The 16,224-nt window shown below is 41.0% G+C and overlaps 1 protein-coding gene across 1 annotated transcript; it reads right to left on the bottom strand.

The window, feature by feature from the left end:
* Nucleotides 1–1,435: 1,435 nt before the first annotated feature.
* On the bottom strand, nt 1,436–14,559 carry LOC144665923 (uncharacterized). The gene is made up of 17 exons (XM_078527207.1): nt 14,410–14,559; nt 13,772–14,107; nt 13,031–13,195; nt 12,279–12,395; nt 10,283–10,408; nt 8,745–8,841; nt 8,101–8,319; nt 7,007–7,167; nt 6,233–6,454; nt 5,569–5,736; nt 5,170–5,280; nt 4,957–5,070; nt 4,704–4,797; nt 3,804–4,135; nt 3,137–3,284; nt 2,413–2,516; nt 1,436–1,917 (listed from the first exon to the last, which is right to left on the bottom strand). Exons 1-17 carry the CDS (start codon nt 14,524–14,526, stop codon nt 1,564–1,566), a joined length of 2,985 nt encoding a protein of 994 aa, XP_078383333.1. The 5' UTR covers nt 14,527–14,559; the 3' UTR covers nt 1,436–1,563.
* Between the last annotated feature and the right edge of the window lie 1,665 nt (nt 14,560–16,224).

Here is a 16,224-nt window from a genome sequence, read left to right as displayed (position 1 = left end):
AATCGTCTAGACGGACAAGTCGTCTGACGATCTGTTCGTCTAGTGTGAATTTAAGACGGCTTTTTGACGACTTGTCCGCCTAGACGACCAAGTCGTCCTCGAAAAATCGTCTTCCCAGACGGCCAAATCGACAGGCAAATTCAGACGGCTTGTACGTCCAAGTTCGCGTCCGTCCCGTTTTCACACTGAGACCACTTGTCCGCCTCAGACTATTTGTCCGTCTCTAGTGTGAAAACGGCCATTTCTGCACATTGTTGATACCTTATTACAAATAAAAGCGAATTCTCAAAATTCGTGTTAATTTAAAAGTCGCGTTAATTTTTGTGAGCGTTAATTTCCGCAACCTTATTTAGTGGAGCGTTAATTTCCGAGACCTTAATTTCATCCCATATTCTGGATACGTACTGCCCAAACACATATAGCAAATTATAGGAAACCAATAACCTTCTCTCTTCTAAACACTATTTCTCAATCTTTTAAAAAACACCTTGAAGATTGCTTAAAGATAAGTCATCTGCAACATTTTCAGTTCATTCTTGCTTTCAGAGGAGCGGTTCTTGACATCCGTTTTTTGTACCACAGCCAAAATATCTTTAGAGAAATCATAACGCGCGTTAATTTTCTTCATTTTGAAGTTGCCCCCTCTCTTGCGTTAATTTCCTCTATTTCAAATAAATTTTCCTTCCAATTCGTTAATTAAATTTAAGACCTTAATTTACTGGAGCGTTAATTTCCCATGATAAGGTAAGCGTCACGCGGAGCAGGTGTTTTGAGTCCGGGGGGACACCTAACGAAAGCATTTGATGGTATGGTGTCGCTCGAAGTGGGATTAATGCATTCTTTTATAAGTATTTTAAAGAAAGGACACTTATTTAGGCCGATTTCTAAGCGCGGTGGGGGGGGGGGGGGGGAGTCGCTCATTTGATCGTTCGTTTTACAAGATTGGAAGACACCCTGGATGGTTTTCGACCAGACCCGGCATACATCAAGGTTTCAACAGACCTGTGAGAGGATTGGGCTTAAGTGTCAGGGGTCCAGAGGATGAAATCAGACCACAGGCGGCCCAGACGTTGTATTCGATTTAGATGATTATAAGACAATGTATGAGAATACTTTGAAAATTGCTCTAAATAGTACTTGTATGAAAGATTTGAATAAAAATGTCTTACGTTATGTTTATCTTGCGTTTTTGACATTTGTGTGCTACTGGAGTGGGTTTAAAGCCGTTTAGACGAGTTTTTCTTTCTGACGCACGTCAGCAACAAAACGCTTTATATTTCCTTAAGACCCTTAACAGTCAATGAGGCAAATTCAACTAAGAGGTACCCTTGCGGATCGATTACAACACAAACAGTCCAAAGCATTACTTTGCAAGTCTTAGTTTTATTATCAATCCCAAAATGTTTTACATTTTGTAACAGCAATCGGTTTCCAGTTGCTTTAGAAAATTCAGCACACTTTATTCTCTTACAAATAATTTCCGCATTGCTTAATTACATTAATAACTTATGCAAAGTCTGATTTTATCAGAAGACTGTTAAATTTTGTAATAAAAACTGCTCTTTATTCAAACACTTTCACTGCCACGACAGTTGGACCCAAATATCGATCGTTCTGAGCCTGCCGCACCCAGGCGGGCCTCTCCCCAGTTCCTTTGTAACCCACCAGCACCCATGACCCACGGTAGCCTGGATTCAGTGGTTCAGTGGCACCCAGGCTCTTCAGAGCATCAGCAGCGTCGCCCACGTACACGTTACCAGACTCGTGTACCGCGATCAACACCACAGTATGGTCCGGAAGTGACGTAATGAAATTCGCCATATTTGTGCCTGCTGAACTGTCTCCGTAAGTGTCAAATGTCTTCGCCTCGATAACACTTCCTTCTTGGTCCACGGCAACTACGTTATGGCCACGTGACTTGAAAAAAAGCGGAAATATTATATTAACAAAATGTTACCTAAAATTAGCTTACCGACTACAGAAGTGGATGCAAAATTGGTGTAAATCAAAAAGGCTCCTTCTATTCTCAATAGGGGTAGGGGTAGGGGAGCAAACATTTTTTCCAGAGCGGCCCAATACCCCACCTCTAAATCGCCACTGGGTTGGAGAGTTACCCGCATGCAGAATTTTAATAAGGAATATCTCACACGTTCGGTCATAAGCTATAAAATAATTTTGATCTTTTCTGTTTTGTGTAAAATAATTTAAAATTACAATGTAAAATAAAACTACAATGCAAACCGCCAGTCGTTATATGAATGCAGAAACTTTCTCAATATAATGAAATGATTTAGGATCAAGCTCCACAGTACTCTACAGTAATCAAATACGAAGATAACGATCCAAACTGTAAACAAGAAACAAACTCTTAAGTCGTCAAGTGGAGCTCCCGTAATGAATATCGCGTCTTACCTTAGGACTCATTTCAAACCCGTCAATCGTGATTGACGAGTCTCCACACAGGTTAGATGGAGGGTCATCACACCCTGATGACATCATCATCACGTGGAGTGGCTCTACAGGGAAATAACAAAATATTTTCTTGATGACGAAACTAACTTGTTTACCGTTAACCTTCTTTTCCTGGTAGCCTCGTGAGAGCGTTTGTTGGATGACATGTTTAGAACGTTTAGAGCTCAAAGGGACTATGTCACGGATTTTACCAGATCAGTTGAACCGCCAAAATGTTTTATTTGTGTTGCACGAAACCTAAAAATAAAAATTCATTTTAATTGAAAATGGCTATATTTGAGCACTGAACCTGTTAACTAGCATCTTTGGCTGCGGATGGCACGGATGGAAACGGATTCAATTTGAAAACGTTAGGCAAACGTTTTCAAATTGTTTCTGCGCGTCTTCAAAAAATCGATATTTATCAGTAGCCGTAGCTTTATTTCTATCCGCAAATAAAGTTTTTGTTTACCTGTAGATGTTCAAAGATAATGTTTTCTATGGGCTTATTTGCTTACCACTTATTTAGAACAGTGTAGACCAAAAAACAGTGAAATCCCCGTGACAAAGTCCCTTTAAGGAAAACTCCTTGGCCTTTACTGCTTCCGCGTCTCTGGGGAAATATTTGATTAAGAAATCGTTATTATACTCTGTGTTTCTTCCTTTGCCTCTTTACTCTTTTTACCTGTATAAGCCTCGCACCCATAAACCTCCACTCGCATACACACGTGACCATACCACGTGATCGGAAGGAATCTGACGTATCTGGTTAACTGGGTTTCCTTGATGCCGTTAACAACCATCATGTTGCTCTCACTGTTGCCGTTAAAAACCTTACAAGCAGAAAATATAGTTAAAAATTGGTCTATAATAAAGGAACAATATATATGAAGCTGCCTCGTCCCCAGGCACCGATCGGCCGGACGGTTAGGGCGAAAAGGCAGAAAAACTGGGAGCGCGGGGGTTGATAGTTAGGTAGGCACACAACGCAAAGCGAACCGTGCACCACCAAGTAGGATGACGCCTGGGGACGAGGCAGTATATGAAGCAGAAATGTAATGTTCTTCGCTCTTGCGAATTGCATGTAGAGCAGTTTTCCAAGATCCTCCAAACGCAAACGACGCAGAGAGCCAATCATAACTCTTGTCACCAGACCTCTGCGTTTTACCCAACCTCGTTTCCAGGGACTTCCTTTCCTCGCGGGCTCCAGGAGGAAAACTACTGAAACTGCGTACGTCGTTTTACCTGATCTAGGAAGAGATCTGGGCACAAGTTTACTGAACTGACTACTTCCCGAGGCATAAAGCAAAAAGTAAAGTTTATAAATTAATAAATATACCAAAGTTATGTACCTGAGTAATGTTATTCTCCTTGTAAACTTCAAACGTTTTGCCATCTTTGCTAAATGAAAGCTCATAGGTCTTCACCCACATGTGATGCAAGGAACTGTTACGACCCTGAGTGGCCACGCCTGTTACAACATGGAGGTAGCCTAGGTCGATCTGTAGCCACTGACCAGTGTTGTTTAAGGCGCACCAAGCTCCATAATGCACTCCAGGGAAAGCTCTGTTATTCAGTCTCGCTAAGCTTGCCATGTACATCTTGCTAATTTGAGAAGAGGCAGTCATCTGGTCGCCCGGTATTCGGCGTTTATACATTCCCACTCCTAATGGCGAATTACATTCTGAAACGAAAAAGGCAAGTCATCTGTTAACAAGAAAGTAACGTTTAGTTAGCGAAAGAGTGAGCAAGAGAGCCCACGAGTGAGAGAGGAAGTAAGCACGTGAACAAACAAACGAGTTTGTGCGTGAGTGAGTGATTCCGTAAGTTATAAGGAACGTGCGTGCGTGGCAAGCGTGCGTGGATGAGTGAGTAAATGATATAGCGCGCGCGTGGGAGCTTGGAATGTACCATGCCGTCTGCTGAAAACGAGAAAACCCTGTTTCCAGAAACATAATTCCATAATTGTTTCCTCTTTAGTCATGCTTCCGTTCTGCGCGGAAACACGGAATGTTTCTGCCGTGTAGCAAAAGCAAATTTTGCTTCTTGGAAACAAAAAATTGACGCTGAAAACAATGCTTCCCGTATGGCAAAACTGGGAAACATTGGGGAAACATGCGCGCTACGTATGTTTCTTGTAACATGTTTCCTCGTTTTGTCAAGTCTTTAGAAACATCTTCGGAAATCTCCCGAGGTCGTTCTCTGTCAGGATTCCCTTGGTCCCGTCCCGTCCCGTCCCGTAACATAATTACCTGGCATTGTTACCCAATTGATGGACACGGGATCATACACTGACTTCAGGTGCAGTTCTTTCATGCAAACTTTAAATCCTGTATTGTCAATGCTCTGCAAAGGTACAAACCTTGATTATATCTTTAATCAATTCATTTCTAAATTGTTGCTCATTTATAACCAAGAAAGACTAAAACTGCAAGGTTTTATTTCATAATAATTCTCGAGGTCGCAGTAGCAACTCTAAGGGGGTTTCCTTATATGACGTCATACCTCTATCCATGCCGTAATGCTATTGAAATCGGGAAGCAATCCCGCCGAGGAATTATGGGTAGCACTGATCATCACAGCTGGCTTCTTCATGTAATTCACCTTAAATGTGACATTCTATAAAAATAAACATGTCGCGCGTTATACGTTAATCAAATGGCACATGGATGGTAATCGAATTTATTTCTGACTCATATTCAAAATTCTTCGCCCTACCTGGCAAAATGCGTGGTTGCTCGAGTCCATGGGAGAATTTCCATTTGGAAAGTAGATGCTTTCAAATTCGGCAAAAGTGTTCCTTGGGAGATATTCGAAAGCAAGCCAACTCTGAAATGTAAAAAAAAAAACGCTGAACACAACTTTGTATATAAAAGTCTAGCATGATCAAATAAATAACTCAAAGTTCTCTTCTCTTGAATATAGGAAAACGCCGACCGACATAATATATAAAGCACGGAAAAACGTGTAACCGGCGGAAAGCGGGGAAAGCATGTAAGCAGTGAAAAGCGCGGGAAACAATGTAACAAGTGGAAAGCGCGGGAAAAACTGTAATCGGTGGTCAGCGCGAAAAAAATGTTTTACCAAGAAAGATCGTGTTTTCTACGTCACACTTACCACACTTATGTTTTTGTGGTGTCCGTCAAAGTTTTGTAATTCCCGGATACATATCTGAAAAGACGTTTTAGTGACGTCCTCCGTCCAAAGCGTGGCGGAGTCGCGTTTTCTATTGGCAACAGCGTGCTTAGCAGTTAATAACACGGATGGGGTCTCTGTGAAGCGGCCCTGAAACAACAACAGTGCACACAATTATAATTAATCAGATGTAGTTGGCATTAAACCTACTAACAGTCCCTAATTTTTTTCTCAGGTCGACGTCGAACGGAGAACAGTGGCCGCGTGAAAAACTGGGGGCGAGGGCGCAAGAAGTAGTCGCGCTTGAATGCAAAATTACATCGTCCCCTTGCCGCGGCCCCAGTTTTCGCGCGGCCTTTTCTGCAGCTCGTTGTCTTCTCTTTTCACACGATACTGCTGGTATTTCAATTCGGCGGTTTCGTACAAGCTTTCCGAATTTTTCGTAGCATTTCGGCCTTGTCGTAATCTCTTTTTCCTCATAATTCAACCATTTTAGCTTACTATTGCCTGTACACCCACGCTTTCGCAAATATTTTGACAAAATTAATTTCCTTCATAACCAATTTACGCAGAGCTTGCCAAGGAAACGAATTGCTGCAACTGATGATCCGAACCAACTCTATGTAATTCACATGTAGTGTCTCACCGGAGGTATCGTGACAAGCTTGCACGTCGTCCCTTCCCACCAGTTGTCTATCTGCTCTATGCCGACCAAGGCCCCGCGCGGTGAACCTTGGAATGCTACCCAGTCCAGACTGGCCAAGCCATAATCAGGAGGGAGGGGTCCGTCGTGCTCAAGTCTTCCAGATTTCATTGCGCACGCCGTAAATACTCCTTCTCCAACGTTTTCTGCCCACGTGTTCACAGGCTAAAAATGTAAAATATTATTTTCACAAAGTAAAGCATTATAGTCACTGGGTAATTTAATTAAACAGTAGATGCTGCAGAGGAGATTTTCTAGATTTCCCAGACACATGCATCCAAGAGCCAAGATAAACTATATGGAATCAAAAGTATGAAATCAAAACTTCATGCGACCCTTAAGAGGGCTGTGGCATGACTGTGCGCACGTGCAACTTAAATTGACAGAGAAGAGTTAAAGAAAATAAAGTTGAGTTCCAGAGGGCATCAAAACAAAACGCGGAAAAAACTGTATTTTAAAACGGAGCAACCTTAACATTTACAAAAAGTATTTGCGTTGTTTTTTTGCCCTCCACGATCTTCACCGTAGCGCTTTTTGAGAAACTTTAACGTGCCTAACAGTTCCATACGTGACAGACCTTTCATTCACTTTTTTCAAGTTCAAGATCGTTTGTATCAAATGAAAACTGGTCCCGTTTAGAGCAGTTGCACTCTTAACGTCTTCTATTCATTTCTTAATACACATTTAAGAATATAACTATAAAATAGTTATGCTCACATCGTGCACCAATCCATTAGTTTGTCCACCATGATTGATTGATAACAAAATATGAACTGGCTGCAAAGAGTAAAAATCGCTTGAGTTGTACACGATGTCACTGCATTTCATCTCATCGGCAGACATGTCCAGCGAAGCAAATCCACGTTGAACGACGAAAGCTGAAAAATATGAATGCGTAAACTGCCTAAGCATGCTGCACAGACAAACACAGACCTGTTAATGCTAAATTGATCAATTAGAGTGTCAAGCAGGAAAACAGCTAACGGGTGACCAGCGCGGGAAAACATCCAACGCATGGCAAGCGCGGGAAAATTCACACGAGGCAAATAGACCTGATTGGCCGAGTACACATGTACCTGCTTTTTGATTGGCTAGAGCTAAATGACGAACGTGGATTGCCATAAATATACGTCATCAGTATGTTTTCCTTTCAGGTTGAATCTCAGACGTCTCTTGAGCAGGAAAGAAATTGAGCTCGTTTAGAGCGAGCTTCATTAATTTTGATTTACTGCTTCGCTTAAATGCTCTTTTATCTAGGCTAAATATTGGATATTGATGAATAATAAGTGCGGTTTTCACTTGAGTGTCGAAAGTAATTCGCATTTGCATTTTCCACTACGCTAAGTGATTGGTTTAAAAAACTCGCGCCACTTTCTCAACCAATCAGAAGTAAACCAAAACCAATTGTAACTCGCTCACGCACGTGTTCCCGCGTTTCACACCGGCTGCATGTATTTGCTTCGAAATTTGATTGGACGGATTATCCGTGTTCTTTGTGATTGACTAGAGTGATTACTTAAGCCAAGTTTTCACTAGCAACGCAAGCACAAGCGCAAGGATGACAGCCCTTATTTCACCGTGTAAACGGCTTTTACTCAAGCAAAAGCACAAGTGCATCGCATTTTGATGCTTGTGCTTGCGGCAAGCACAAGCAAAAAGATAAAAGTTTGTCCTTTTTGCGTGATTGCACTTGTGCTTGCGCTTGTGCTTGAGCTTGTGCTTGCGCCGCTAGTGAAAAAAAGGCTTTAGTTCTTGGTCTTAGGACACTTAATTGAAAACTGCTCTAAAGACCTTTACGCAGTTTAACTTACGTTTACAGCTTCCTGGATGAGAAATCCCAACGTGTTTTTTACTCAAGCAGATGCCTTTTTTGTATTCACACTCGTTGCCGTAGGTAATGCCTTGCGCGGAACACAAGTTATCCTCAAATGATGGACAACTGAAGTCACAAACACATTCATATTCTGTAGCGCTCTTGGCTTTACATGTCGCATAGTATGGACAGTTGATACCATTGCATGGATCAAGATCTACAAAGAAATAAAAACGATAGCAAAAATTCATCACTAATGAACAATGTAGACTTTCTTAAAGCTAAGTCATTCGGTTTTTTCCGGTTTGGCAGTAGAACCCTGCGCGAACGTTAAGACGAGCTCTCGCCCTTCACGCTCTGTAAGTGGGAGCTCGACTTGTAGGCAAGCTAAGGCTCCATTAAGCAAAACAACAGTTTCTTTGTGGTTTTAGTTTGGCAAACAAGGTAACATTTGCCTCGCTCGAGAATTAACTCCACAATTTTTATCGCGCTTAATAAGTCACAATAATGTAATGCTCGGAAGTCAGTTATATCAGTTTCCTATTGGGTATATTGGAATTGTTAGTCCCTCGCATTGATCTAATAAGTGCGAAGATTTAAAGAGAACAGATAACAGCTTGATAAGTGAAAACTATTACTTACGTCCTAAAGCGATAAACTGAATGGTGACCGGAGTGTGCATAGCATCTAAGGCTTGGATGTCTTTTACGCACACAGAGAATCCATCAACACTCACAGCCTGCGAACAACAATAACAACAACAAAATAACATTATCATCGTCATCTACAACAACAACAACAACAACAACATCATCATAAATCATCATCATTATTACCTTCATCTACAACAACAACAATTGCAACATCATTATCATCATCCACGACAACAACACCAACAACTTCATCATCATCATTATCATCAACAACAACAACAACATCATCATCATCATTATCATCATCTACAACAACAACAATTGCAACATCATTATCATCATCAACAACAACAACAACAACATCATCATCATCATTATCATCAACAACAACAACAACATCATCATTATCATCAACAACAACAACAACAATTGCAACATCATTATCATCATCAACAACAACAACAACAACATCATCATCATCATTATCATCAACAACAACAACAACAATTGCAACATCATTATCATCATCAACAACAACAACAACAACAACATCATCATCATCATTATCATCAACAACAACAACATCATCATCATCATCATTATCATCATCTACATTTTACAACAACAATTGCAACATCATTATCATCATCCACGACAACAACAACAACAACAACAAGCGCGCTGAGGTGAAAAGGAACTGTTTACATGTGGAATGTAAACTTTATAATCGAGGATTGTAATAAATCCTATATGTGGTAACGTTACGCTAAAGGGTACATTGTCATCTACACTTGTACCTTTTTTTCGATTAGCACAAGCAAACAAATTCAAAAATCCAAAAGTAATGGTTTTATTTTCAAGAAAAATATCTGGCAAATGACAGAAACCCATTGGGAAGTGATGGCGAGAATGAAAATTTTCAAAATCAAGTCTTTAGGGAAAATCAAAAACCATCCTGTTCAACAACCTGGTGCGCCATCTTTAGCGAACCAGAGTGATGATACTGTGTTCACAGCCAATCAGATGCAAGCTGTGATTTGACCTCAAGCAAATTTTCCCGCGCTTGACATCAGCTACACGCCGACTTCTAATTGGTGCTGTACGCTCTTTGAAGATGTTGCCACGTGATTCGGCTTTGTGCAAACACTCATTGGTGAACCAATATGATAAGGTAAACATTAATTCCTAATTTAACATTTGTCGGAGCAGATTTTGAAGCCTCGTCCACACTGACCCGGGTAAAATTGAAAACGTTTTTTTTTTCTCCGGTTAGGCCAACCGTCCACACTGAACCGGCGTTTTCGGTCACCGAAAACGGAGCTCTTCAAACACGCTCTCCAAAGTGGGTATCGTTTTCACCCGGCGAAAATTCCGCTTTCAATTCTCCTTTTAAATTTATCCGGGTTAATGTGGACGGAAAACATTTTATGCGGCGTTTTCAAATTTCTCCGTTTTCAATTTTATTCGGGTCAGTGTGGACGGGGCCTAATTTTACTGCGGTCGCTAAAAAGTTCAAAGTGTTCTTACCTCAGTCCATTCTGTAAGAGCGTTCTTGGATGGTGGGATTGATAGTGGATCATGTGGATTATATTGATGTGCTACTGTTGTTATGATACAAGGAGGCTTGAAGAAAGGTTCAGCAAATGAAACGTTCTAGGAAAGAAAAAAGTTATAACTTAATGGAAAATGTAACAAACCGGTGTATTACGTGCCGACATTTGATTAAGTTTCACTAGCGACGCAAGCACAAGCGCAAGCATAAGCGCAATCACACAAAAAGAACAAATTTTGATCCTTGTTCTTGTGCTTGCCGCAAGCACAAACACAAGCATAAAACTGCAATGCGCTTGTGCTTTTGCTTGAGTCGAAGCCGTTTTCACGAAAAAAAATTCACAAAACACACCAAATTTTGTGAAATAAGAGCTGTTATTCTTGCGCTTGTGCTTGTGTCGCTAGTGAAAACAAGAAACGCTGACATCTCCTAAGGTTTGACAGTCTTTTGACATCTCTGGTGTACCGATAGATTTTCAAACCTCTTGGCCAACCCAGTAGGAAGACAGTTGCACGTGTAATTTATCTGTACGTGACTACTTTGACGCCTTCTCAGGCAATCAAAGAGCAAACAAGACTACAAGAGCACGTGCGCTTTATCTTCGCGTGACTACTTTGACGTCTTTTTAGCCAATAAAAGAGCAAACAAGACTACAAGAGCACGTGCGCTTTATCTTCGCGTGACTACTTTGACGTCTTTTTAGCCAATCAAAGAGCAAACAAGACTACAAGAGCACGTACGCTTTATCTTCGCGTGACTACTTTGACGTCTTTTTAGCCAATCAAAGAGCAAACAAGACTACAAGAGCACGTACGCTTTATCTTCGCGTGACTACTTTAACTTCTCTTCAGCCAATCAGTGGCCAAACAAGATTACAAGAGCACGTGCCTTTTATCGCCACGTGACTTCCTCCAATCATTGAAGTAACAAGACTTCAAGAGCACGTGCAATTGGTGGGCACGTGACTATTTTAGCGACTCCTCAGCCAATCATCACTCAATAGCGACCTTCAGATTTGAATACGAGTACGAGATAGAGTACGAGTACGACTTTGGCATTTCAACACAATTGTATCCCCCAAACTTTAATTCCTTCCTGTTGCTGAATAACACATAAATAAACGTTAGGTACGGCTTTCCACAAGTTGTTCGGCAACTTTTTGGCAACTTTTTTTATATATTTCGAGCAACTTTTCCCCCTTCGAGCAACTTTTTCCTCTCGAGCAACTTGTTACATTTTGAGCAATTTCCAGACCGAAGATCTCCGAAGATTATCCGAGTGTTGTTCAAAGGCCATACGAAAGTTTCCGAAGATTTACGAAGTTTGCCGGAGATTTTCGAGGAACATCTGAAGACGTTTCAACTATCAGCTAATTCTGCATTAATACATTACAAAACTCGACAGCAAACATGACGTCGCGTCATCGATATCTTCACGATTTTTCTCAATTAAAGAAAACTTTGTTATTTAACAAATTTTCCCCTAATATGTTATTTAGATACTTCTTTTGTTGTAAAGTTGCAGAAAACTGCTTAGAAATCTAACCCTCAAAGGGAAATTAGCATATATTTAGAGAAATTTTCTTGATTAGAAGCAGCGTTTTGGATTTTTTGGAGCAACTTTCGAGCAACTTTTATTGTCAGAAGCAACTTTTTTGAATTTTTGCAGCAACTTTTGAGCAACTTTTCGAGAAATTACGGGCAACTTTTTGGGAAATCTCGAGCAACTTGTGGAAAGCCCTAACGTTAGGGATAAGATTGGTGTGATAAGCGATTATAGGAGACACACGAATTTGGTTTGAAAACTCGTACTCGTAGTCCAATCTGAAGGTCGCTAATGACCAAACAAGATTACAAGAGCGCAGTGGCCATTCCATCTCCAAGACTAACTTGTTTGCAGCACCTAGAATATGATATCAGCGATCCATAAAACGCTTCTTTATAAGAGAGAAATAATTTTAATTCCACTAACCTGACAGAAGCCGTAATTGAACTTAGCAGGAGGTGAGCCTGTGTTCGGCATGTTCAGCGCAGTACTCTCTGGTGCCTCGCTCCAACCGGAGGGGGTAGTCGTCATAGCAACCCAATCCTTGTGACAAAACGCACCAAACGGTAAGCTTGGCAAAAACGTATTTGGGCAATTGAGAGATGAAAATAGATTACCTAAACGTTAGTGTGTCTATTTTGTATATTTTGTAATTTTAAAAAACAACTTTTACAGTCAGGTTTTTGATACAATTTAATTAAATTAAATTTATTTTTTTCAATTTCAAAGCAAGTACGGAGCTCGCTCTTAAAAAAACACAAAAACAAATGCTTTTAAAATAATAAATAAATAGGAGCCCCTCTCCCTCTCCCCCTTTGCTATCAGCAAGAAAATAAGGCCCGCCCTGACTTTGTCCCCCCTTTTACCCCCCCCCCCCCATTTTTAAAACCTGCCACCCTTGCATCCTTGGACCCCACTGGATCCACCACTTAAAATCACTCTAAAAAAAAAAAAAAAAAAAAAAAAAAGAAAAACAAAAAAAAAAATACCGCAATATACGGGGCTATTAATTCCGTACAACGTTGAGTCCTCTTGCCTGTTGCCACTGACTTTTAATTTTGTAAGGTGTCGTAACTTTCTGTTATCTAAACATGTTTATGCGACAAAGCGTATTGAAGGAAATTAATTTTTTAGTCAACATCCGTTACTAAAAATATGGCTTAGCGTCAAACTCTTACCACGAGGATATCAGTATGAATTCCATCGAAGTTCTTTATCTCCCTGAAGCAAGCCTTGAATGTTGTATTTGTGATGTCTTCCACCCACACGCTCATTGCGTCATGTTTATTATGTCGTCGCTTGTGTACAGCGGTGACGTGAACGATTGGACTGCTCTCAAATTTCTACAGAAAAAAAATTACACATAAAATAGCATAAGTTTGTAAGCTTCTAATTCTACTGGTCCTCTAGGCATTGTTCCTGTTGTTTGTTCTATTGTTCTCTCGAGAGTAGTAAGCTATTCAATGTAAGACCTTGCGGGTTCTGCCTCCCAAGTCCAAACTATATCTCCCAACCCGCCTGACTAAGTACTATGCTCTCATCGCGCGCTCAATTCCCCCTCCCCCCCCCCCCCCCCCATCCCCACGCTCTATAGCAAGAGACGGCTGAGATTCCACCTGATGACGTAGCAAGGCATAGATCCGTGTTGTGGTTCCCTATGAGCATCAAGATATTAACCGCGTTGCGGCCGTTTCCTTGTGATTAAAGGAGGGGGAAGGGGGTCCAATGGCACAAGACGGAGCGAAAAAGGGGAGGGTTGAGGGCTTTGTCCCGCGTCCTAAGCTTTCTTGTACCTCTTGCGCTCTAGAAAAGAAAACGACTAACAAGCAGGCTATCAAGGGTCGAAAATTAATTTGGAATTTTGGCACCATTCTCCGGAAAGAATTTCCCTCCGGCCCTAGACAGTGACGTAACTTTACCTGCATAAAAACGTGAATCCAACACCTAGTACCGGTGGTAAAAAGAGGAAACTGAATACTTCCGGTCTGTGTTCCTGGAGGCGTGCCCTGAAAAGCCATCCAATCAGCGCTCAGTTGCCTCGTACTGATTCCTGGTCCTGACGCAACGACACAACCGGTAAAACCTGTTTGAGTCACATCCTCGACCCAGCCCACCGCGGCCTCGTAAATGAAGTTATTGTGAATGGTTACATGAACATGAACATCGCTGCTAGTGAACGGAACAGGGAAAGTGAAACTTGTGCACTTCAATGTCTTGCTATCCACTGGAAATGACTCACGGCCAAACTGAAGTGGCTGACCTGTATTTGATTAGTCGAACAAAAGAAAATTGTAGACTTGATTATTATTGAAACGTGTCAGAAACAAACTCCAAATACGATAGCCGGCACAAACCTGTTAGGAACTTTCAAATCAATACAAAAAGTCGCAATAAGTTAAGTTTGTGCTAATAACCTAACTGTTGTAAGCTTCAAAGTAACTCGAAAAAAAAGATAACATAACCACGAAAAGCTAACTGGTGAACGCTAAATGCTTATTTCGTCGACCTCAATATTTCGCGAATGGGATATTTTTGCAAACAACCATCTGAGTAGAACATGGTACTCACCAAAGACACGAGGAACAAAGACGACCAGTAATAACCAGCGTATAATAGTGGAACTTGACATTTTTCCTGAAACTAATAACGAGTAGAAAACAACCGTGATTGACATGTATACATACAAAACTGACTGCGCGTGCTGCGAAAATTTACTTGCACCGAGTTATATTTGTCCCAGCTAAAAAAACATTAGGATTGCTTCGATAATTTTTAAATGGTATGCCTGGAGAAGCTGATTTGCGAAATGGTTTAGTAAATGATGGAAAATAAAAATAAAATTGTTAAGGAATGCAAGTGTTTTTTTTGTTTTTTTTTTCAAGTCTTACAGTGCCTAACCAAAAGCTGTACATTGTGTCAGGGTTTTTACGTAACCAAACAACTCAGGCCTTGCAACAACCACAACTTAAACAACTTAAGCCCTGGCCAAACGGAGACGCAAGTTTTCAAATTGCGTCCACAGTGCGTTACTGTTTGGCCAGGGCTTTACTCCAGTCCTCGTTAAAATTTAAAACAACTAGCCGCTAAAACGAGAAGAATAAGACATTGTGTCTTTTATACACGTATGACGCACTTGAAAAAAACTTTCAAAGCGATTAAAACTGTTACATCGCGGTAGCCTCGTGTCTTTTCAATTTTACAGTTTTATATCATTTTAATTTTTCCGCATCGAACGTATACAAAAGAGTGACGTGGTCTTAATCTTCTCGTTGTTCTGACACATTCCTGGCGTCGGCGTTCAAAATTTCTCAGAAACATACCTTTGCAGGCTGTCTCAAAACGAACAAAGTCCAGTTAACGTTTTGCGTTCCGCTCCACAGAAAAACAGCCTGAATCAGTACAGATTTCTCCGAAGCAAAATGCCGACAAAAACAGGTCTCGCACCTTTTAACACCAGTAGGTGTTGGTGTTGAATGCACGTGCCGTAACAATTTTGACGCAAAACTCGCGTGCAAGCGCGTGTGTTGATATCACACTTTTGCGTGAAGAAAACAAACAATTTTAATGTGAGGTTGCAATTTTTTTCCAATACTGAATTTTGTACACAAATCTTTGGTAAGCCGCTTTATTTCACGTTCCTCGAACGAATAGCATGAAATTTAGGCATTGGTGGCAAACTCTGCCTTGATTTCAGGTTAAAATTGGTTCGTTGAAGCGCATCTGAAGTCTATCGAAATCCAGCCATTTAATTCCTTGTCGTCCCTTGCAGTTTTTAATAACAATTGGTTTATACTGGCATTGCATAATGAACAGATAAAAAAAGTGGAGGTGATCGAGGCAGGGGCTAACTCTGAACTGTTTTTTACAAGTACTTTTTTTTGCCTCTTAGCAATGAACAATTTGTAGCGAAAAATACCTTTTCTCTCGCCAGTCCCTCTCTATATGCATTTCCCTTTCTCCAGGTCCTTTTACGGAGGTTGCGCTACTCTGAGCTGACGTCAAAATAGATGTTTTGTAATGCGTTGCCTAGCAATTATCGCATGACTACGAACTTTGAATGCAACCTAGTTCCCAGCGTCTCTCATCTTCCCCCGGCAAGATGAGAGACGCTGGGAACGAGGTTGCTTTAAATGAAGTGGGTCAGCCGGTCGACAGTCATATCGCTGTTTTTCGATACAAACCTCGTTTTCATGTAGGGGCTTTTAAATCCATTTCGCAAATCTCTTGGCAGCAGCTCGACAAACTTTTCGAAACAAGTTCTTATGCACGCTAGCAAACATCAACGAAGCAATCTAGGGAAATGAAACGAGCTTGTTTTGTAGATCTTCGAAGCTACAACAGACCATCAGTGCAGACTGCTCTTCGCTCAAAA

Source organism: Oculina patagonica, chromosome 9 (assembly GCF_052425735.1).
Source record: "Oculina patagonica isolate OP01 chromosome 9, crgOcupat, whole genome shotgun sequence".
In the NCBI taxonomy this organism is placed as follows: Eukaryota; Metazoa; Cnidaria; class Anthozoa; order Scleractinia; family Oculinidae; genus Oculina; species Oculina patagonica.
The sequence above is the reverse complement of the archived record's forward strand: the minus strand, read 5'-3'. Positions and strand labels throughout refer to the sequence as shown.

Coding starts and splice junctions, on each gene's coding strand:
- LOC144665923 (XM_078527207.1), bottom strand. CDS start 14,526: ATGTCAATCACGGTTGTTTTCTACTCGTTATTAGTTTCAGGAAAAATG. Junction 5,071..5,169: donor GCAACCACGCATTTTGCCAG/GTAGGGCGAAGA, acceptor TTATTTTTATAG/AATGTCACATTTAAGGTGAA. Junction 4,798..4,956: donor GCATTACGGCATGGATAGAG/GTATGACGTCAT, acceptor GTACCTTTGCAG/AGCATTGACAATACAGGATT.